We start from the raw sequence: 23,718 nt of genomic DNA, 5'->3' as shown, positions 1-23,718 counted from the left end.
TTTTTCTCCGCTGTGCCAGGTGCCGGGGACACACACACTGCAGCTCCACGCAGAGCTGGGGCTTGAGGAGCTCTCGCGCTGCCAACTGCCAACCCCAGCTTGTTAGATACAGAAGAGCATGTTTGTTTTTGCTTTTCAACGTTTGTGCATTTTCCTCCTGTGGTTCAGTTTCACCTTCTTCTTTCTGTGAACTTAAAGAACTGGAGAAAATTGTTTGGGAGGTAAAAGATTTTATTTTCAGAAAATGAAAAGTGTCCTTAAGTGTCTCTCTCTCTTTCACACATCCTTTCCTCTCTCCCATCCCTCTGCCCCTTGCTCCCCACCTTCCTTCCCAGACAGGAGGTTATTAACTTCCATGTCAGGAGTAAACCACTGTAATAAATTTTGCAGTTCATTTAAGAAGGCAGACGTTGTCTTTTTTTGATTGTATTTCTGACACTCCTTTCTGGTGCCGCTGCTCCTCCCCACCCCAGGGCTCTGCTCAGCCCCCCAGCCCCCATCCCGTGGGACCCCAGCAGGAGGGGACCACTGCTGTGGCTCAATAGGAGGGCATCAGTGACTCAGGACCTGATTCCAAGTGCTGCTGTAATTGCCATAGCAACTCTGAGTATGTTTTGCAAATAAGCTTGAGACTTATAGCATTTAGGAGGCAATGGGCAATGCCATGTGCTGAGGGAGGGAGCAAAACCTCAGCAGAGCATCAAGCAATGGCTGTGAAGGCAGTGCCACTGGCAGAGCCCCGAGCAGGGACTCCCCTGCCCCCGACAGCTGGAAATGCTGACACCAGAAGTGGTGTTTCTGCACCCAGATTGTGGTTTTTGGCCAGTACAGAGATGTTTTGAGGGCTGCGGTTTCCATCAATAAATAAATGCCATCCGGCACAAGCTGTGCTGAGACCAAGGAAGGAACACAGCGTGATGGGACAGCCAGCCCATGGGATCACAGAGCCCCGATCCCTCGCATTGCAGCCCTGCACCATTTCCAACCTGTGAAGCTATCGCACGTGCCCACGGAACTGTTCCCAGGGACAAATTACAGGGAGAGAAGGCTGCCTTTAAAAATCAGCATTTACTGTCATCATAACCAGGAAAAAAAACCACGTTTCATGCGCTCTACACACTATAAAGTAACAGGAGAAGCAGTCCAAGGCACAGAATGGAGGGAGTACATAACGCCAGCTGGAGGGGGGAGCAACCAGCCAGATGGGAAACCAGGAGGAGAAGGGAGATTTTCTTGTCCAAAACACAGCCAAAGAAGCTATTAAAGTCAGCTGGTTTAGAAAAGAATTGAAGCGAGCCGCCGTCTTCCCTGATGCCTATGCTTCCCATGCAGCCCAGCACCAATCCTGCCCTGCAGAGCGATGCTCTCCCCCTGTGTGGGCACAGCCCTGGGCACAGTGCATCCCACACCACATCCTCCAAGTGAAACCAGCTCTGGTAGTGGCACAACCAGCGCTGGCAGCAATGTGGTGCTGGGGATGTGTGGAGTGCCTTCAGCAGCACACGGAGCCCAATGGCCCTGTGAGAACCCCCTGCAGCCCCTGTCCTGCCGTGGCTTTCATGATGCTCAGAAGAAGCACAGTTAGCAGCCCTCCATGGGAAGCAGCTCCTCTGCCCACCATCCTCCTGGCTGTTTGAAGAACCACCAGTTTCATGGCACTCAGAAACCTCCTCTCAGAAACCTAAAGCAAAAGAGAGATGGACTGAGCCGCACTGGCTGTGAGAAGGGCAGGGTGGCACCCCGCTGCCCTGCTGGGGTCCTGGGGCACAGACAGAGAGCAGGCAGACTTCTCCTTCAGCTGCTCAGCAGTGACATACACCAGACACACTGCACAGGGCACCGCCAGCTCTGAATGCACCGAATAAAGGTTTCAGCAAGATTTAATGTAAATACCAATGGTATTGTGGAAGAGAGCACTGATTCTGCCTGGGCTGCGCTTCCCCCATCAAGGTACAGGGCCCTCTCTGCCCAGCTGGGAGGGACAGCAGCACCCAGGGCAGGGAGGGACAGGGCAGCCCAGTGGGTTGGCATTTCCCCAGCACCCATGCACGCTCAGTGCCTGGCTGGCTGCAGATCCCTGAGATCCACCATTTCCCCATTATTTTAAAAGAAATCCTACTGAAGGCAGTATTGCGAGAGTTGCAGAAATACTCAATATTGATCACAGAAAGGCTGGCCCGTGGAAACAAGATCCATGTTGCTATGTGTGGCTTAGCAACATATAAATGTATTCAAACCGAATAATGAAATTATCGTGGGGAAACAAAGAAGCCATCACTTGAAGAGATGGAGGATGTGGAGGCCTCTTGGAGCTCTTGTTCACCAAGACAAGGAAGACAGCACTTATTGTTTGTGCAAACATGTGAATCCCCCCAGCCATCCCCTTCTTGCATAATGGGTGTAATGAATCTGAGCAGAGTGCTCCATGCAACGCACATCTTTGTACAGCTGGGCTGGAGCTCATTACTGCGAAAAGCACGCGGCCCCTCCGAGTGAATTGAGTCCTTGGAAGGGGAGACCGAATATTGGGGGTGAGAGAGAGGGAGGCTGTGGGGGCAGCACTCAGCCCCAGCCTGCCTGTGCCGCAGCCACCCTGCTGAACAGCATGCTGTGTGCTCCTGAACCTGGCTGGGCCTTTACCTGGGCTCAATCTGCCTGCACCCTCACACACAGCAAAGTGCTGCCCTGAGCCCTTCTGTCTTGCACCACGAACCCCACTGGTGACCCTTGCATGGGTAGCAAGAGCATGGCTGCACTCAATTACTGCAACGGGGCGAGGCAGATGGATGCCACCCCAGGCCCAGCACCGCTCTGCTGGGCAGCTGCAAGCAGGTCCTGCCAGCCCCCAGCTTCCTCCCTCCTGCCCACGAGATCTCCTGGTTCAGGCAGGGGCAGGCGGTATCCTCCTGCATCTTTGCATAACCTCCTGCAGGCCTGCTGCTGGCACCATGACAATCTGCATTAGAGCTGGCTGGAAGTTTTCAAATAAACACATTTGGGGCAAAGTACATCTCTCGCATTAAACTATTTGGGGAGAAAACAAACAGAAGAGAGTATTCAGACGATTTGTCTCTCAATCACCATCAAACACAGAGGACTACGGCTTGCTTCCCCGGCAGCTGTTTTCCCCAAGAGCTACACAGCATTTTGTGCTGCCAAACAAGCTGAGACGACCATGTGCAATGCTGCCCTGCCCTGGGGTCATCCCAGCATTGCTGCAGCTGGACACTGCTGCCTTGTACTTCATATGTTTAATGGCTGGAAGCACTTATCTTTGAGTCCTGCGCCTCGTTGCAGAGCAGCACAGCACCGTGCTCGCTGCCTTACACGCACACAAGTGTGAGAGGAGGGCTCTTCTGGTTCAAGGAGATCTTCTCCGTCACCCTCAGGCTGAAGCACAGCCCAAGCCGTGGCCCCAGGTGCAAGCAGAGCTGCTCTCCAGGCTCGCAGGGAGCTGTGTGCACGTGGGCCCACTCCAGCTGTTGCTACCCCTGCAGTTGTGTGGTTGGTGACCCAGGGAGAGGGGAGGCACCAAGCCAGGCCCCAGGACTGGCCAGCTTCTGCATGGGCCCTGCCAGTTCTCCTAACCCCAAAGGCATGGCACTGCGAGGCTCCCTTCCATGTGCTCAGGGCTGTGCGTTTTTTTTCAACATATGCTGGGGGCTTACCTGAGAAAGCAAAAACAAGCTAAACAGCCCACCTCTTTACACAGCTGGAGTTTAATTACACATGCGGCTCATTAAAATAGGCAGGAGCAGGTGAGGCTGAGATGCACCAGTGCACGTGCTCAGCGTGCACAGTGCTGAGCCTGGGACTGCAGCACGTTTACTCCCAAACACTGCTGTCTGCCTCGTTCATGTGTCCACTGTGGGGAGGAAAGCTGTAAGGCTTCTGGGTGGCATCTTCTCGAAAACAGTCTAAGCTTGCCCTGCTTAGACACTTAATATGGAGCAAAATCAGAACCTGCTAATGCACTGCATCCCTTGACAAAAGAAAATGTAACAACGCAGAAAAAAATAGTATCAATCCATCCCTGCTGCTTCTTCCCTGCACTGTCTGCTTGAGTGACCCCATCGAGAGACTGCATTGAGAGTGCTTGCAGTACTCATCAGTGACAGATAAAAAATAAAACAAAACAAAATACACTGCATCTGTGTGCAGAGGAGTCGGGGACCTGCCCAAAGCAGGGCAGGGAGCTGAGCTGCTGCCAGCCCCCCCAGCACTGCAGCCTAGCAAAGGTCTGGGGCTTAGAAGGGATTTCTGTTTTCAGCTCTACCCACCTTCATGGTGACATTGGCCTTTCTACAACCTGAAACAGAAGAAGCTAAATGGCTGCTTTTAAGCTCATAAATCCATCCCTGTCTGAACACCCCATCTTTCCTGGCTTCCCTTCTCCAGGAGCAAGTTGCTCCTAACGCCCGCCCATGATTCCTGCAGCAGCTGTTGCTTTGCAATACCCTGTGGCATTAAAGAGCTGCGGCCACCCCTGGAAGTAGCCTGAATCTAGCCAAGCAGCCCAGGGTGCTGGACCCTTCCCACTGCTGCCCGGTGCCTGCACGCATCTGTTGCATGGCTGCTGCCTTCCAGTCTGTGAGCTGCAGCTTCACTGGTGCGCAGCAAATTGCAGACAGGTGGAGGCAGCAGGAAGGCTGCAGAGATGCTGGAAAAAGCCACATGGGTGCTGGGAGACGAGCAGCTATGGCTGAGCTCTGCAGGGCCTCCGGGCACACCCTGCTCCTCACCTCTGCTGCAGGGCATGCCTCAGCACTTTGCCAGGACTGCAGCCACCAAGGCATGATGGAAATAAAACACTTCCTACACTCTGAGCAAAATAACCCGCCCTCCACCCTCCAGTTCGTGCTTCACAATGCAATCAGAGAAAGGAGGATTGGCATAAAATAAATTGAAGACGAAGAAGGAAACGTTACCTGAGGATTTGAATGCTGTCAGCTCTACAGCCTGAAAGAGGGGAGAACATTTGTTAGCAGAAAGCACGGGTCAGTCTGCTGCATGGCTGGAACCCCCAGACCCTCCTCCAAGGCCAGCAAGGCTCCTCACAGCACCAAGCTGCCCTCTTTTGCAAGCGAGCTCCTGCAGTGCCTGCACCCAGCCCCACAGAGATGGGTGCTCTGCAGGGCTCCCTGCAACTCACTGCACCTCTTGGCAGCTCTTCTGCTCAGCCCCAGCCCTGGTGTGACCTGCAGCCTGGGCACTTGCTAGAAGCATTGTGAAAACCAGGAGCAGAGCAGAGAGAACTTCCTTGCGCGTGGAGAAGTCCGCACATAAACTTCTTCCATGTGCCCAAGTGATGGTTAACGCTCCAAGGTGTGAAATTCCTGCTCCCAGCCCCACAACAATAAATATCACCAAACAACGTTTTAAAAAGCTGAAACACAAAGAACATCTTGTCTGTGTTTGTATCTTCACTTGCTTGGTGTTTTGTTGTTTTAAGTGTTTTCAAACGTTTTTAAGTAGCATCTTCTCTTCATCCAAACTATTGTGCAGCTGCCAGCGGCATTCTTAATTCACAGCTCCTCCAGAGAGTTACATGACTCACTTTGGCAGGGAGCAGGAAAACAGCACTGACTTATGTAACGCAGCAAGCAGTGCCCATTAGCCGGGGGTGGCACGACGCAGGGCCCTGTGCCCTGCCAACCCCACTGCCAGGGCCTGATGCTGTACAGAGCCGCTCAGCAGTGCGGGGCTCATGGCTCCACAGGGGCAGAGGTTGGCATGGGGCGCAGTGCTGTGCCCATCCTTGCCCCCCAAGATGCAGGCACCAGCCTGGCCTGCTGCACGCTGCTGAGCGCACCTTCGTTAGCAAGGAAACAAATACATTGAAAATGAAATGTTTAAGCAGCAATGACACACTAAAGTCCTAGGTGACCCTCATACAGAGGAAAGCAGTTTCTGTCTTTGCTTGCTAGGAAATGCCATGGCCTTGGCATTTAGGAAATCTGCCTCCTAATACCCCTTGCATTAGACAACTCAGGCCTCTGGGCTAATCTCTTTAGCCCACGTCTCGCGTTTTGTGCCAGAGAGCTTAACTCTGCTCCCAGTTTACACAGCAAACACCTGGCTGGCTGAGAAAAGCATCACCTGCGAATTCTGGTTGGTGTTTAGCATGAAGGAGGAATGGCATTAACCGCAGTATAAATCACGGGAGATGAAAATATGGATTTTATTGAGTGGCTTCAAAATGATATGCCAGCTATAGAAGTATTATCTATTGGATAAATAAGAGCTGTCTATGTGACACAGGTTTTCAAAGGATAAATATTAGAGAGGGAGAGAGAGATCCTTCAGTGAGAGCCTTATACGAAAGTAGTTGGATTTTATTCTGAGGAAATTACAGCACTTGTAAGTCAAGTGCACAAGGACTGATGATCATTTCAATAGTGGGAGATGGAAGAGGTATCAGAGTAGTCAAATTTAAATTGTTCTCCACTTTAGGCCATACCTTGCTGAGCTCTGCATCAGGCGTCTGCCAGGGAAGTGAAATGGCTGCAGAACACTGGGCTGCCCTCCTTGGTTGGATACAACCTGGCTGCTGCACAGACAGCAAACCCCTGCTGTGTTAAATCTGCAGTCCCTGGAAGAAGCCTCCTGCCTTGATCTGAACCATCCTCTGCTCACTGCTTTACAAACTCAAATTCACTAGTTCCTGTTCATTTATATCCCCTGCCATAGATCACCCTTCCACCACGCTCCTCTCCAGGAGAGGGGCTGCAAGCCCTGAGTGCAGCGGGGAACAAAGCAGCAGCAGGTCCAGTTCCCCACAGCTCAGAGGGGAGTGCTCTCCTTGAAAACGTCTGCTCTGGGGGTTTCCTCCCCACTGCGCTCTCTGTGTGGCTGAAGGTGGACGAATATCAGAAGGCATTACCTACCGGTCTCTCTGGTGCCATGATTGATGAAATCCCCATGGGAATTTTGCCTCCAAAGTTGCCTAGGGGGACAAAGCAGCACAGTGAGTTTGGAGATTGGAATAGAAATATTCATGCTTTACCAATAAACTTTGCATTCCCTAAACATCATCCACTGAACCAAAGGGCCAGCCATAATTGCAAGTATATTCTTGCACCCACAAACTGGATGGAGCATGCAACACCTTTTTTCCCTAAAGCTCAAAAACCTATTTCCCATCACCACCTTCACCTAGTCTCCTCTAGGAAATCCATTTTTAGACACAAACATGTATTCTTGACTGAAAATAGGGCAATGCTGCATAATGCAGTCATGAGAACCCCTTGCTCATGCTCAGCCAGCCCACAGGGACAGCCCTGATCCCTCTGAGACCCACATGCTCACAGTCCCTTGCTTTCCCTGGGAACCCTTCATCCTATGCTGTGCTCACCCTGTGTGCTCACACGGGCCCAATGTGCAAATGGGTTCAGTGCCCTGCCAAGTGAATGCATACCAATATTCAAGCCTTGGGATAAACTGTGGTCTCATGATAGAGTCTGGGCCAACAGCAGTGACAACTCTCTTTACCTCTGTTGGTGATGTTCTTCACTGGAGGGTCTTTCTGCACAGGGTTTGAAGAGGCACTCACAGCTGCAGGACTCGGTTTCCCCGTCTCCCAGGAGGTGGTGTTCCTTGGACTTGATAAGTAGTTGATGGGATGAGAGCAGTTCTGCAGTGACAGGGAAGAAATTCAGGTCAGTGAAAACTGTAACATGTGTATTTACTGGATCCAGATCCAACTTTAAAGATTGGTTTGATCTACACTGCTACCCCTGGGACATGAGCTCTCATCCCACCCTGGTGCAGAAGGCTGTCTCCTAATCTTGGTCGATGATCTTGGGTCTGCATTGTCCAACAAGACTGCAAAGAAAGGAACCAGCCTCTGTTCTTCCTACACAGGACAAGTGGGAAGGAAAATAAGACTTCTTTCCAACATTATCCCCTTAAAGGAGCCCAAATATACGTAGCTAGGGCCCTCCTATGATGGGTGAAGGATGAACAAAGGGGGGCAGCAAGGCTTCTTTGTGACTTACTGTGAATGAGAGTGCTTTTTTCTTGTCCTTCATCCTCTGGATGGCATTCCGCACCTGAAGAAGAGCAAGGACATTACAGAGGGACACAGCAACTCAAGCAGAGCAAGACATCCTCCAGCAAGACACAGACAAAAAGCAATAGCTATCCCAGAAGCACAGTCTGTGCTATGCCCTCTGTTGCATGAACTACAATCCCAGCTACTGCTTCACTGCTACTCTGAAGAGTGACAAAGCCTCAGTCAGGGATATCTCTTACCTCACTGTTATAGATTGCATAGACCAGGAATATATAAAGGCCCTGAAAAGGAGAGAACACAGAAAGTTAGAGATGTACAGCTGCTTTGCTGCTACTTTCCATGGGAGGAAATGAGTTTGATGCGTATTAGAACAGTTGAGGATGAGGCTAAGGGGAAGAGGCAGACACTGGGCACAACCAGGGGAAAGCTGGGCTAGAAGAGCATTCCTAAAGTCAAGCCCGAGAAAAGTTTCTTCACAGAGAGTCCAAAGGAGAGGAGGTTTCTGTTCCAGTCCCTCTTCCTTTTCCTCTCCCTCCATCTCACCTCTTAGCAGCAGTTCAGACACTCGGCAGAAGTTGCTTTGTGCCTCTCTGGAGTCATTTAGGGGGAGCCGGCATCTCCAGCTGGGCACCGCTGCTCCCCTCACCCAACACTCTCCCACACTCCTCTTCACTCATGCATGCAAAATCCCTCCAGAAACACCTCCTTCAGATCTCAGAAACAGAAACCACCAGGAATTTGTTGCAAGGGAAACTGAAGTCCAGGAAGGAGCACTCCCTTCCCGCTGAGCCCATGGACGGGGACCTGGGCCATCCTCCCACAAAACGCAGTGTGATGCTGTGGACAATTTCTCTGTCCCGTGTAGTGACAGACCACTGCGTGCCAGCAGGAGCCTCTGATGCCTGTTTAGGGGGTATTGATTCAGAGGCTTTCTGCAGCCTGGGTAAAACCTTCCCAGACTGGCACCCCATGGCTCGGGATGCACGGTCTTGGCCCCCCTCCCTCCCACCAAACTGGTGCTCCTGTATGAAAGTACTGGGCACCAGCAAGCAGCCAAATGCTGTGCCACAGCCCAAAGCTCTGTTCTAACCCACAGCTCGTGTCTCACACAAGCTATACAGCGGGAAGGACTCTGGGCACAGCCCGGAGCGAGCACCACCTGGAGGCCACAGCCAGGGGCTAATTACAGCTCCAGACCAACAATTTTGGCCTTAAGGCAGCCCTATCTGGTCCACCAGATTTATGTTATATCTGTAGGGTGTTTGTTATCGCAGCTAGATAAATCAGCTGCAGCAAGAAAAGTAATCCATCTTGTCTTCAATGAGCCTCGCTCTTCATCTGCGAGCTCTTGGCAGGCGTAATGGTAGCAATACCCTGGCGCCGTGCCACGACCTGTCCTTCAGACAACAACGCTGGTCACTCCTCCAGAGCAGATTTCTGGCCAGGCTGCCAAGGCAGGTCTTCCTTGAAATAATCATTCTGTAGGAAAGTGGAGTGGGGGAGGGAGCGCTGAGGTCAGCGGGGAGGAAAGCAAGGAAGAAGAGGAGGCCCAGCTGCAGTGGCGGGCGGAAGCAGAGCTGTGGCGCAGGGCTGCACCAGAGGAGCTGCTCTTGCCCTGCTGCTGCCCACGCCGCCTCCTCCCCAGCAAAGCAGAGCCGCCATCTTCCTCAGCGGCCGCCATCACGAGCAGCTCCGGCTCCACTCACGGAGGGGTCAAAGAAGCAAGCAGCCATCACTGGGGAATAACTGCTCAGCACAGTGCTGTGCAGTCCTCCAGATTTGTCCCAGGAACTGCTGGATGAATGGGAGATACATGAAATAGCTTCAGGAATAAAGGCAGCCGGCCCGAGGCCGTGCCACAGGCAGGGCACAGCGGCAGGAAGGGCAGCACCTCATTCTGACTGTGTGCTGCCGGGGTCAAGGCTGCGGGGCAGGGTCAGAGCTGGAGGGGGGCACCTCAGGAGCAACCAGAGCACCTCCAGTCATCCCACCTGTATCAGGACAGCTCGTGGCACCGGGGTCCCTTCCCCACTCTGTCAGCCCGGCTCAGTTCTGGGCAGCCGGCTCTGCTGCTGGTGCTCAGCAGGTGCCCAGTGATGTAAAGCAAGGGTAAGCTGTCAGTGAAGCACATAGAAACAGCTTTTTCCTGCATCTGTCTCACTCAGATTTCACAGCCCAATGCCTTGCAAGGCTTTTCCAGCTGGTTTCTCCTGTGGTGGCAGAGGTGTGAAGCCCTCACAGTATCAGCAGAATTGGGCAAAACAGGAGCCCTGGGCTGACCCCAGCCCCGATCTCATAGTGGTAGCAGAGGGGCTGCATTGACCAATTACAGGTTTCTTGCCTTGTTAGCTGGGCAGGACAGGGACTGCTGGCTCATCTTGGTCGGGTTTTGGCCACAGCACTGCAGCTCCCTGGGGAGCAGCACCTCACGATGCTGCTTCTTGCTGGGCTGAGCTCTCATGCTGCCTGGCTGGAGGAGGAGCTGCCAGGTGTGGTGTCAATGCACAGAGTAACCTTGAAAACAGTCTTCACTTTCCTCAGCTAAATAGAAAGCAGTCAAACAAACAACTACAGCAGCAGAACTTTCCAGTACAACACCAGCACATAAAGAAGCACACCAGCCTTAGAGGAAATCCTAAGGCGATCTATAGAAGCTGTCCTCAATAGGCCAGCCAGAAAAGGAGCTGAAATATGACGTTTTTATCCCAGCTTTTTCTCAGCTCCACAGTTGCCCACCAGCATCAAAATTCCTTTTCTAGGGTAATTTCCAAATTGACCTGAACTTAGCAAAGGAGTAGAAGGCAAACAAGCACTGCATATTCATGGGCAAACCCTTGACAGTTTGCCCACACAACCAGACTCACACTGAGTATTAGGAGAAAGAAGAAAAACAAAAGAAGCAGTAACTTAGAAAGCAAAGGAAGAAAACAAATCTTTATCCAGCTACCATCTCTTCTCCTGTCTCACCCAAGGTGGATGTTGCTACCTGCTATCTCTGCTATCATTGCTGTGCTTTCCGTTGCATGACAGCATCCAAAACATAGAGACAGATGGAGGACTTCTACAACCAAAATTTCAATGGCTTGGAGTATAGTAACCAATTACTCTTGAATTGGATCCCCTGGAGTAAAATTTGCCTTCAAGAACTGGGCAAGGGATTCTGAAAAATAGACATGTGAGTATCTAGTACAAAGCCACAGAACTGACTGTGGGTGAACGCTGATGTTATTTGGACTGGTCCAGTCTTTGTAGCTGGGGCTGGGCTGAGGCCATGTAGATTCTTTGCTGCCAGGAACTACCTGTGTGTAAAGATGCCTCCCTTTTGCCTTGGGATAACTATCTCTCCTGCAAATATCAGGAGCAGTGGTGTTTAGTGCTTCTCTAGCTCCATCTACAGCTGCTTTCTTTCAAGGTTTGGAATGCTTTGTCAGCCAGGTTGTTGATGCTTTGAATTGCACGTGGCAATTCAGCAAGCCCTTATGATATTTTGTCACCATGTGTCCCTGAGGCTCAGCCTCCTGAGGTCATGAGAATAGTTCCACCTCAGTGCAGAACAAAGCACTCCTTGCTGCTGTAACTAATACAATTTACTTTGCTTTCTTAATCACTTAAACACTGGTTAAAGTTTTATTCTTTCGAAGAAACAGTAAAGTTGGAAGAAAAATGAAGTTCCCTAATGTAAGAAATAAGATTTGAACTAGAAAGATGTAGCACCAGTAGGACACTCCAGAGGCTGGTGCAGAGGGGACATCAGATGGATGAGTTGCACAGGGCATATCTTTCATATCTTGGGAGCAGGAGCTTAAGTTTCTCCAGATAAAATAGCACAACAATTTGGGAAACTCGGGCTGGACTTCAAGCCTGACAGTTTCCCAGCTGGTAATGCAGGTGGATTGCACTGCAGCATGAGAAACAGCAGGTACCTGCTTGGCTGTGAGGTGAGGATGAAGGTGGCGCAGGACTCACCTGGAGGGAGTTAAGCACGATGAAGACGTAGGCCCAAATGATGCTGAGGTGGACAAGAATCCCACACACCCATGTCAGTCCCAGCACAGGCAGCAGCACCAAGATGGGTTTGGCTGTAGCCCTGTCAGAAAGTAAAGCTCAGAGTTACTTGGGCATGTTTAAAAGCAGAAGCATTGCACTGGCACCGTACTAGGCTGTGGAGCACTGTGGGTTCTGGAGCACTCTGCCCTGTATTTTGCAGTTTAGAAGAGAGCTCTCCTTGTTTTTACCCAGGAGACGGCTCTGTACCCCCAACAAGCGTCTCTGACGAGGTGCTGAGCAAGCAGCACCCAAGATGGTTGCAATGAAACATTCCTTTGCAAGCAAAATTAGAGGAGAAAAACCAAACACTTCACTTCCCAGCCTGCGATGTGCCAGCCTTGCTCTTTTTTTATCATTGAGAGTTAATAAGAAGGGAGCTCTTTGACGTCATTAGCCATGAGAAAATAGCTATTCCCCTGGAGTTGCTGCTACAAGAAGGGCTTCTGTAGTTGTTTTACAAGCACATGGATGTCACCCTGCCCTCCTGCACTGCCCTATCTTTGTGCCTCTGTAATTTCGGGAAAATTTATTTATGATAGAGGGGAACAATGCGTGTCTAGCAGGGGTATCTGGCGCCAGCTAACAACAATAAAAATCCATAGAGATGATAAAGTAGTGACTCAAGCAGCAGTTTTTAGAGGTCTCCCTACATTCACTGATTACAGAAGTCCATGTTGCCTCTCCTTCCCCATGTAATTGCCGCCGGAGCTCCTTTCAATCCACCAAGTCCCAAGCATTTAGAAAATGCTTTTTATTATGGTAAATAGCCCAAAGCTCCTATACTGGGTACATCTTCTGGTAAGCGTGTACAAGTGCTATGGAAGTAATGACTTTGAACCACAAAGTTCTGTGGAAAGGACTCCCTTTTTTGACTCGGATCTCTGTGAAATTCCAGGAAACCAGGCACTGCATGTCCCTTGGCTCCTGGAAACACTTGAGGCTGCTCCCTCACTTCCCTGTAGTTACTGTTTTACAGGATGTCTGCACACCTGACAGCAAGCTGCTCAGCAGCACAGAGGTTTAATGTTCTCAGTGGTTAAGAGTCCAGCAGAGGAACTGCCTTTGAGCGATGCTCAGCCACTCTAGAGGAGAAAATCCTTTCTGTCCAGACAGCTTCAACTCAGTCTGTCATCACATGCAGTGAGACAAAGACCCTCGGTTTAACAGCATTTCCATTTCATTCTATACTCCTTCAGCCAGTGCTGTGATCTGCTTACCATATTTGTATTCCAATCTGGTTCTCCAGGCTGCTGTTGGGTGTCAGCATCTTTGCCCTCCTGCGAGCACTGGACACAGTCACCACCACCACCCGGAAAAGCACAAAGGTGTTCACCTGTCAGAAAAGAGCCAGCAGAACCATTAAGCTTCAGTGATCTGAACTCCAGTGCGATGAGTCTCTTTTCTGGGAAGTCAGTAACTAATTTTCAGAATGTGAAGAGACGTGTTATCGCTCCTGAGAAAAATGAAATACCTTATAGGGTTATCAGCACAAGTATCAGATCTGTACAAACTGATCTCAAAACCTCTCCCACAGAATGTCTTGGTAAGAGGCTGCTCTAGCCTCCTTCAACGCTGCACCTTTTTCTGCTGCCGTGTTGTTCTGCTGTGACATTGATAACTACTTCAAGGATGATATTCCCATATGATGAGCAGATCTTTATTTAAGGTGAAGTCACATTTAGCCTACACATTTATCACCATTCCTAGTCTAACAGACAAAACAGAAACTAGTCAACACAATTTTATTAACTATTTTTTAATATAAAAAAATCTGTTTTGATTAAAAAGACTTGTGGAACTATGTGTGAAGTTTAACAAAAATTCCCAACTCAAAAACCACCAGGAAAGCCAGTGAGCAAGCATTTAGCTGCAGAAGTGCTGGGATTGCTGACTCTGCAGTGCTTTCCTCAAACCAGGATGCAGGAATCAGACCTGCCAGGAAGGCTTTGGCACTTACTGCCAGGATGAAGAGAACAGGCCCAACAAAGGCCCAGATGGTATTGGTCTGAACATTCAGCCAGCAGTGGTTGTCTGCCACATAGTTATTGAAGGAAGTTGCAAGGGTCACACCCACGATAATGGCTGGAAGGCCTGCACAAATTAAAAAATACGTATAAATAAAAAGATAAAATAAATTAGAACCCAGAAAAAGCAAGTATGACCCGAGCAGATCAGCTGAGCTCTAGAAAATTGCTTCAAAACCCCAAGACCCAACATGCTGCAGCATGAGCCAGCTCAGCCTCCTAAACCCCACTACAATGTGAATTTACTACAGCTGAAATCTGCCCCAGCTCTACAAGACCAGATTTATATGCTGTCAGCATCACTTTTTTTAGATATAAAGCATTACAAATCCTGAGCCCTGACCAAAGTAATTTACTCAGACTGCTGTTTTAACAAAATGGACGATCAAAAACATAAAACAATGCAAAATACTGTAACTACTTTTTCAGTATGCAACCAGGTATGTGTTTTGCAAGGTGCACTGACCTAAAAAGGCTTCTCTTCAATATAAATCTGTTTATTCCAATGAATTTTATGCACCCAAAGGAATCACGCAGAATGAAGACTGCTTAATCAAGAACATAACTATATTTTAATAACAAATACAGTAGCGATTCTCTACAAGAATTTACCACGAGCTTCTTCCTCTTGTTCTTCGTATTGAACCCTTGGTTTTAGAGAAATAACAGAAATGCTTTTTAGCTTACATCTTGAGAGTGGTGATTTGATACATTAGGGTATGAAAGCCTCTGAGGAACAGTGACAGCAGGCTCTCATATTGAGCCAAGCCAAGCATTGGTCTGACTGCACCACTTCTGGGGGAATTTCTCCTATTTTCTGAAACGTTTGCTAAAGAAAATAATTGATGCATGTTTCTGAGTCTGCAGTGCAGAGGAATCTGTAGATACCCCAGCCTGTCGCGTAGTAGAACTTCATTCTCCTGTCTTCACTCATGTTGACTGCTACCACCTTACTCCACAGGAGAAGCCCCTCAACCAGCATCCACGAGAAGGCTGCCATGAATGAGAGATGAAGGAAGGCAGTGACCAGAAAACACAGCACCTGGAGAGAAATCACATGCTCCTTCAGGAAGAAAAGTCCTCTGGAAAATTCTGAGAATGTGCATCCAGGAAGAAAACTACAACTCCTACATTGCTGTTCTACAACTGCTTGTATTTCCTGAAGGCTTTTATGGTAAGAAGCAAGAGGTGAACTTTCCTGACAGATTGCACACTTCAAACACAGAGTCACAATTCTTTCCTAGATGCAAACTGCAGGTAGCTAATGAAATGTTAAAAGAAGGAATTAAACTTCTGTTAGCTCTGCCAATGATAACACCTCAGCAGGACTGGTCCTGCGAGGGAAACTGGTCCTGCGAGGGTATGTTTTAGTGAGCTTACCTGGTTGGCCTTGGCCAATTCACTGAACATGAGCAGAGCTTCTGCTGCAGCTAATGCAAAGATCAGGTTCTTGTGTACAGTTGTTCGTTCATTCTTGGGGACACTGGGGGAGGAGACATGAAGACCTCAGCTGCAGGCAAGTGAAGGGATTTGAAGTGTTCTGAAGAGTGCTTGCTGGGCTGTGCAGACCTGCCTGGATAATGTGTGATCTTTCTACTATTCACTGCAAAGATGACAGTCCAAAGAGGCAAAGGACTGCCACGGTGCACAAGCACTTGGTGCTGGGAAGCACTCAGCTCAGCCCTTGGCCAGTGCTCTGAGGGACAGGCAGGGAGTAGGTGGAGGATTCACTGCTATACTCACACGGGGCAGATCTCTGTGCTTGCTGAGTGAGAAACAGTCTTTGCACTGTTTATTTCATAAAAATTAGCTCTACCGGAGCTTTTATGGGAAACAATGTTTGTCTGATAAATGCCTTTCCACGGGCACAGAGGTGTGAGCACAGCTCATGTAAATATCTCCATGGAAACCACAGTATTGCATCCCCTCCATAGGCAATGCCAGCCTCTCCTTTCCCTACCCTCTGCTGCCAGCAACCGACTGCAGCTCCCCAGCTCTCCCCCGCCCATCAACAGAACTTGACACTGACAAGCTGCGCTTTCTGCACTTGTACTGAGGCAAAATATCAAACAAAAACTATACAAAGGCCACAAGTAATAACTCTTCTTACCCAACCACCAAGAATAAAATGAAGGTAACAAGCAGGGCACAAAAGGAAACTCCACATCCGATAAAAGTCAAGGTTTGCAGTGTGAGCTCCTCCTTGGTGGTCCTCTGCCCCAGTCATGGAACAACAAAAGGCAAAACCCCCGTGAATTAACAACATGCTGCTTGCAATTCCTGCACCCACCCCACAGATCAGTTGAGAAAGGCTGCTTGCTCACCTTTATCTCATACACTTGCAGCAGCACAGCGAAGTTTGTGGTGTGGTTGCAGAAACAGACAGTGGAATCTGGGAGAGATGTCACCACAGAGCAGCCAGCTGTTGACCACATCCCACCAGCATCCGGGCTAACATGTGGCAAAAGAAAATGAAAACATATTAAAATGACTGGCAACTGTAACAGAAAGCCAAGGCACTGAGGGAACTTCATGTGGAGTTGCAATGAGGAAGAAGAGGGTAACAGATGGCACTTCTAGTGGTTTGGTCTCAGCAGGTTTGCCTTATTCAGTAGGCTTGCACAGGAAAATTGTCCTGAATGCTTGTGTACCTACGAGCCTTTCTGGTAGGTAACAAATCAAGGCTGACCATTTTAGTTGTACATACCTCATTAAAAGTCACTTGCTTTTGAGTGAGTTTTCTAAAGGAGAGAACTCTATTCCAGCAGATAGCAGATGTGAGAGAATTACAGATCCTTACTTTTTACCTTTACATTTATGCTGTTATGTTTGTTTTTGCAGTGAAAATAAAAGCTTATAAATCTGGTGACCTGAACAAGAGCAAGGCACCTGAGGCTGAAGTTCCAGAAGGCACAGATGGGCCCCACCAGCTTATCAGGCAGGTCCTGCAGGAGAGATGGAAAAGAAGAGGTTGCACAGCCACACACGCATGCGATGCAGACTGGTGGCAGCCATTTGCCAGGCTGCAGTGTAGCAGAGCAAGGGCTGTCAGTGTGAGACATCACCTCCCAGGGAACACGGAGGGCAAGGTAAGAGCTGGGTGTGGGACACACAGAGCCCAAGAGTTCTGGAGGCCTTGGGCAAGCTCATGGCACTGCCTGGGGGTTTGGCTGTGCCGTGCTCCTAGCTGAGGTGGGGGATGTACCTGGGTATGGTGCTGCAGATGGTAGCGCACAGAAGTGCTTATCTCCTGGTAATCGCTGAGCACGGTGGATGAAATCACAGCAGTGCCCACCGCAGTGCTCAGGTACCTGCGAGGGAAAGCACGCTGCTCAGAGAGCGCCACCGGGCGTGCTCAGAAAACAGGACCGTGCTTCATACGAGACAGGGCGCGCGATGCCTCCGACCCGCCGGCGAACAAAAAGCCCCGCGCTCCAGCAGCGAGGCTCGGAGCAGCCGCGCGGGGGCCGCGAGCAGCGTCGTGGCGGAGCGCCGGGCCGAGTGGCAGATGCGCGGGCGGCCGTCGCCCCCTGGCGGTCAGGAGCTCCGTCCGGCTGCGGGGCTCCGCACCCCGGCTGTGCTCCTGACGGTCAGCGCAGCAGTCCCGCAGTCCCTAACTCACCCAGCGGAGAAGCTCTTTCCCAAAAGCACGCAGGGGACGTTGTGGTGCACGTAGCACGTGCTGCCACAGCACAACTCGGGCCGGGACGCGTAGAGGCGTCTGCCTCCCCAGAGCCCTGACTGCTGGGCCCCTTTCTATTTGCCTCCCCGGAAATCTAGGGGCGAAGGTGACTGGGATGGGATGGAGCAGGGTGGATGTCAGCCCAAAGGAGAGGCGCTGAGAAACTCAAGAAACGGACTTCAAAATGGACTCTCCCCCACCCCACTGGTGCAAGGGGGTTTCTGCTTCACTCACTTCTGTCCTCCATCGGAGGCGGCCACGTCTTGAAAGGCAGCCCTGCTGCCTGGGCCGGGCAGGCAGTGCTGCAGGGAGCTGTAGCCAAACCACATGTTCTTCACTGTGACCCTGCGGAGACCTGGGCAGAGAGAGCACTGTAGGATGGGTGCAGGCACACAGGGCAGCCCAGGTCTCAGCACTGCTGCCTCAGGACTGGATGCACAATGCTGTGTGTCTTGTGCTCCCCCACCTCCAAGCTGTGCCTGTGGAGAAGCTCCAGATAACCTCCCCCACTGCCCCTCACCCTTTCATGGAGTGTGTCTCCTCCATGTACTCCTCCAGACAGCCTGTGGGCAGAGTAAAGACCCTTCCTGCTGAATGTGCTGCAGAAGTGCCACAGGAAGAACCAGCAAACAGCAGGCTTCGTGGCCTACCTTTGGCTTTCAATCTTTGAATCTCTTCAACAGGGATTTCAATGAAGTCAGGCCTGTCCTCCTCAGGGCTCTGGATCAGGTATGTCTCACTGCTCAGCTGCTGACTGCTCAGCTCCAGCTTCCTGACCTCTATCCCTGTAGCAGAGGCAAAGTCAGGCACTGAAACAGAGTTCAGCCTTTGTCCAGAGCTGCTGTGCAGCAAAAAGCTGTCAGGATATTATAACCACAGCCAAGAGTCACAGCAGCAGATGGACCCTGAGCCGGGTCCCCGTGAGATGCTCCCCTGTTCTCTGCACCTTACAGTGCCACTCACCAATATTTTGATGCTGGATTCTGATCTTTGTCCTCCCTGAAGTCAGCAGTGGGGCCAGAAGTGACACCACTCTGTCACAGAGCTCAACAACAGCCATAGGCCCTCCGACAGCCTGAAAACATGCAGAGAATAACAGAAGTCAGTACCTACACTGCTAATTCACAGTTCTCACACCTCACAATAGTTTTCACGAGTGCTTAGTCTTTGTCAGAAGAAGAGATGTAGGGGCTTAGCGCTTTTGCTTTGCTTTTCTACGTATGTCCTCTTCAAAGGCAAACATTCCCAGTTCTTTCAGCAGTGGTGAAAAGACTTGCAAGCAGGGAAACTTGCCAGTGTTCATAAATAGCCACTAAACAGAAAGCAAACAAATAAAGAAGCTTCTGGGAAGCAAAGAAACAAACTGCATTTTAGATCAGACTCCTGAATTTTGGTGAAACTGTGAAATGACCCTGAAAAGGTTTTACCACTGGAGGCGAGAAGGTGAGTGGCCCAACTGCAGCACAGGTGCCACCGCTGTGCACAGGCAAAGGCCTCCCAGCAACAACAATCAGGTCCTTCCTCCTTTTGCAGATACATCTCCTACACCACCTACGCTGAGCCAGGGCTGGTTTTATGCCACTATCAGGAAGCTGTGAGTAATTGTGGACACAAACTATCCAGCATCCTTTCATCTCTGGAGGTTCCTGGCTCCCTCCCCATGCTGGCTCAGTTCTGAAGCGCTGTCCTGGCTGAGCTCTGTCACAGTTTTCCCAGAGACAGGTGGAGAATGTGGGCCATACAAATACATGCGAGCTGCAAAAAAGACCCGTGTGAGAAGGGAAAAAGCCAGTGAAGAAAATCCTAACGGGGGTGGGATGATGGAAATTCCTCACATAAAGTTTGATGGTGATTTGAACAGTATGGGGTCTGGTGATAGACAACTTCTTGGCAGCCACTTATGGAAAATACAACAAACTGGAAGTGCCCTGCCAGAGACAGAAGGATGTGGGAACAAGGAATCTACATAGCGCCAGAGTCCGCAAACTGTGTGCAATTCTGCAAATCTGGGCTGTCAAAGTGGAGGAGCTTGAAAGAGCCGAGCTGGCCTTTGGAGCAAACCCTTCTCTGAGCTGGCACAAAGGCTGTGTGCCCATCCTCACTGCGGTTACTTGAGCTCCAGAGTATGGCCATAAAGGACACGCGACTATGCAATGAAGTCTTCAGCCCACAGTCATACTGCAAGCCAAGGACCTGCACACAGAGCAAATGAGCTGATGAGGCACGCAGCTGGCACATCACCTGGCTGATGGATGACCACGTTTCAATATTCTGCTCTTCCAGGATTAACTCAGTCACTTCCATGTAAGATTGGCCCAACTGCTCCAGCATCTCCAGCTCCTCTCTCTCCTGGACTTCCACGTCAGCAACTTCCTTTAGTAACTGAAGCACCATGAGGAGGTCAGAGGATGCCACAGGTGTCATTTCTTTCCTCAGAACAGTTGCCAGGACATCAAGAGTACCGAGAGCGACAGAGAGGTTCATGTCTCGGACATTACTTGTAAAGATGTTCTCAGGAATCTGCTGTGGAAAGGAAATCAGCATAGCTTAGGTCAGTGCAGAGCTGTGATCTCTGCCCAGCTGCCAGCTATGCAGTGTGCTGGGACCACGAGCAACACATTGCGTGCCCTAACCCTAACACCACCAGCTGGCACACCTCAGGGCAAGGAGCTCTGCCCTGACATTTTGAACTCTTTCGTCCCCCTCAACCTCATCCAACCCAAAGCAACAGTTTGCTTAATCAGAGCACAAGTTACAGCTGTGCTGGTTGCATTCTCCAACAGCAGCTTGGAAGAGGCCACAGGCACAATTTTTAGCAAAGTTATGTCAAATAACAGCAGAAATCAGCAACCTCAACAGCTCCTGCTGCTTACAGTGCCCTGAAGCCATCAGCTGCTGCAGGACTCACCACCATCCTCTTTGCAAGTGTGTTCACATGGCTGACAAGCAAATGGCTGGATTCCAGCTGAGCTTTTTTCAATTGCCAATATGCATCTGAGAAGAAAACAAAAGCATAACCATAGCTGTTCTGTCTAGCAGTGTGGCTGACATATGCTCTGCTCAAAAGCTGGGGAATGCTCTCAGATGCTGGCTGAGCTTGTAGGACAGCCAGGACAAGGAGACCTCACAGCTGCATTTTATTTCTAGTACAAGATCCCATCTGGAGAGACAGCACAACGCCTTTGTCTCCTCCCCACTCCCCCCACCACGTCTGGAGATGCTGGAATTAGGAAGCACCCTGCAGCATGGTATCCAGAAGCCACATAACTTTATAAGGACCACTTCACTGGTGAGTAACAGTATAATCCATCAGACCACATACTGACATAGCAAAGTCACTGCTAGGGCACGTTTTCTGTGTAGTCTCTTCAGATCAGACACTGGGCCTCCCCACTGCTGACTATGAGCCTAGCTTGGACCCCCAGGAATGAATGCTGTGGAACCAATGAACGAATAAATAACAGATGCCGTACCCTTTCTGTAGCGACAGATAAAAGGCAAAGATTGCAAACAAGACGTGTGACGGAATGCGCTGCTGCCAACTTCAAAAACTCGACATTCTTCAACAGGCCCTGTAGAAACACACAAACAGAAGGCCCACCACTCCCCAAAGACACGTCATGCCCAAGCAGATCTTGCTTCCTGTAAGCAAGCCGTGAGCTCTGTTGAAGACAAAAGCTGTGAACTGCTCTGAAACTAGTTGCACTGCTTTGCTGAAGCAGTGCAGAGACTGGGCCCAAGGTGCTTCTAGCATCCAGAAAAAATTGGAGGAGGTGGCAATGCCAGGTCCTGAGCTCATATGTTATCAGGACTGCCAAACCAATCTGGTTGACAGACAGACCCCACCCCCAGCAGCCCATGGAAACACCAGGTATGCAAACCCCAGAAACACCATCACTGCCAAGTAAGCATTTCTCATGGAAGAGAGAATGAGTTTCATTAGCTCAGGGCATCAGAGCAGCTATCTTTGCTAGAGTGACTGCAGGGGTTTTGAATGACCAAGGGCTTCATGAGAGTTATGGCTCTAAGGACAATTTGGAAATTGCTCATCCCAGCTCTGAATCTTGCACTTTCCTTCCCAGAGGAGATGGTCTTTTCCACAAACTGCAAAAGTTCCCTCACCGAGGACAGGATTTGTTTCTCAGGCCATCCCTTGCTGACCTCATGCAGAGGAAGGGAGGACTTACCTGGGCAAAGAAACTGTGCAGTCACTTCCTCAACAGTGCTTTCAATCTCCAGAGCATTCAAGCTCCACCCAAACACAAGCTCTTGTTCTACCATCCAGCACGACCGAACATTCTCAATCTGCTCCATGCTCAGGACTTTCTGCCAGATATGCAAGTCCGTGATGTTCCCACTGAAGGACTCTTTTGCCTTGAAGGTGCCCCCCAGGGAATCTTGATCCTGCCCAATTATGAAAGTGCCCTGGCCGTAGATGGCCTGAGGGGCAGCCAGCCCTGCAGTACACAGGCCGCTGGCCGATGCCCTCCTTTTACCATCAGCATAGATGGCCCAGGTCCCATTTTCCTGCTGCCACGTCACACAGAAGTGATGCCACTGTCCATCCGCACGGAACACAGGCAGGTATGGGGAATGGTGCCCATGGACAATGAGAGCAAATCTGACAAAGCCTTCCTCATCAACAAAGCCACGGAGCTGGAATTCGTTAATAAAAGCTGGCACAGCATAGGAAAAGACAGTAGCAATCTCCTGAGTCCTGGTGTCCCACTGGAGATGGGCACAGGCTGTGACAGCAGGCAGCACTGGGAAGTCAGAGAGCACCTTCACATATTTTGTGTCTGTTTTGACTCCAAACACCAGGACTGGCACAATATGGTTCCCTAGAAAGAGAAATTCCAGCTGGCATGAGCAAGTTTTGCCTATGATTCTTCTTCATCTTCCACTTATACTCACGTCTCCATTTTGGTTTGTGCAGGACCCCGTCCCTTTCGTTCAGCCAGACAGAACCTCTGATGTGGTGGGACTGCAGCAGTTTGCTGAAGGATGATTGCTTGCTGTCTGGGGGCTCAAAAAGCAGCTGAGCAAAGCGCTGGTCACAGAACCTCTCTGCATGCCACCAGTCCAAAGCAGTGGGCACATATTCATACATGTGTCTCAAGGTCTCTATCATAACAGGAGCAAAATCTGAAGGAAAAAAACACAGAGTAGAGCGTGTGCCTGAGGAAGCAACATCCAGCCTGCAGGATGCACAGTGATGGGCAGAAGGCAGCGTAGTTGGCTGCACGAATGTAACTTTAGCTACAAAATAGAGACTCAGATAAGTTTTTTTACTTTCACTTCTGCAGTGGAACACTTTTAGTGCATTGTTGCTCTGTGCTGAATATTGCTTGTAAAAACAGCAGTTGTGATGAGAACACTCACCTTTAGAAGTCTGATTCTCAGCAAGAGCTGCAGAGGCAAAGAGGCTCCTGGATAGACTGCCAACCTGTTGGGAAGGCTGTTCTGTAACACTCCCATAAAGCACCGACACTGTCTCAAATATTCACATTATTAAAATTATTGTAAAACTCACCAGAAAGCTGAAGAACCAAGAATCAGGTCTCAAGTCTCTCATGCTGACCAACTGGCAAGCTTTCAGCCCTTGCTAGAACAAACAAGATATTACTGGAGGTGCACTGCAGAGGCAGAAGCATTCTGCAGAAAGACAATCCGTGGAGCAGGGCTGTTATTCTCAGAAAGTATGGAATTCAAACCAAGAAAAGGGCTCTCTGAGGCACCTTTCCTGGATGTTGTCCCACCAGTTCTCAGTTCTCCTTGAAGAACAGAAGGTATCAGTCTAACATCTGTTTCCAGGATACAGAGTAATTAATGATAAAACGTATATGGATGTGTGATATCAATAGACGGGCAAGTTAACCTCTTTATCTGCATTAACTAAATAAAAGAGCCATCATAATTACATCGTTAAGCAGTGCCAACTCACGGGTAGC

At 50.0% G+C, this 23,718-nt stretch overlaps 1 protein-coding gene across 1 annotated transcript; it reads right to left on the bottom strand.

The window, feature by feature from the left end:
- Nucleotides 1-1,027: 1,027 nt before the first annotated feature.
- ADGRD2 (adhesion G protein-coupled receptor D2) lies at nucleotides 1,028-23,346 on the bottom strand. The gene is made up of 25 exons (XM_042830883.1): nucleotides 23,301-23,346; nucleotides 23,150-23,213; nucleotides 22,682-22,912; nucleotides 21,955-22,608; nucleotides 21,241-21,339; nucleotides 20,676-20,761; nucleotides 20,009-20,290; nucleotides 18,731-18,842; nucleotides 18,418-18,552; nucleotides 18,002-18,122; nucleotides 17,291-17,396; nucleotides 16,975-17,030; nucleotides 16,410-16,536; nucleotides 16,196-16,299; nucleotides 15,466-15,568; nucleotides 14,974-15,127; nucleotides 14,019-14,152; nucleotides 13,279-13,394; nucleotides 11,981-12,101; nucleotides 8,254-8,295; nucleotides 7,998-8,051; nucleotides 7,492-7,633; nucleotides 6,888-6,946; nucleotides 4,929-4,959; nucleotides 1,028-1,681 (listed from the first exon to the last, which is right to left on the bottom strand). Exons 1-25 carry the CDS (start codon nucleotides 23,340-23,342, stop codon nucleotides 1,674-1,676), a joined length of 3,183 nt encoding a protein of 1,060 aa, XP_042686817.1. The 5' UTR covers nucleotides 23,343-23,346; the 3' UTR covers nucleotides 1,028-1,673.
- Nucleotides 23,347-23,718: the final 372 nt, after the last annotated feature.

Source organism: Centrocercus urophasianus, unplaced genomic scaffold (genome assembly GCF_019232065.1).
Source record: "Centrocercus urophasianus isolate 14NV4802_14NV808 unplaced genomic scaffold, USGS_Curo_1.0 seq_34, whole genome shotgun sequence".
NCBI classification, from domain to species: Eukaryota; Metazoa; Chordata; class Aves; order Galliformes; family Phasianidae; genus Centrocercus; species Centrocercus urophasianus.
Note: the sequence above shows the minus strand (reverse complement) of the source record. Positions and strands in the feature narration are given on the sequence as shown.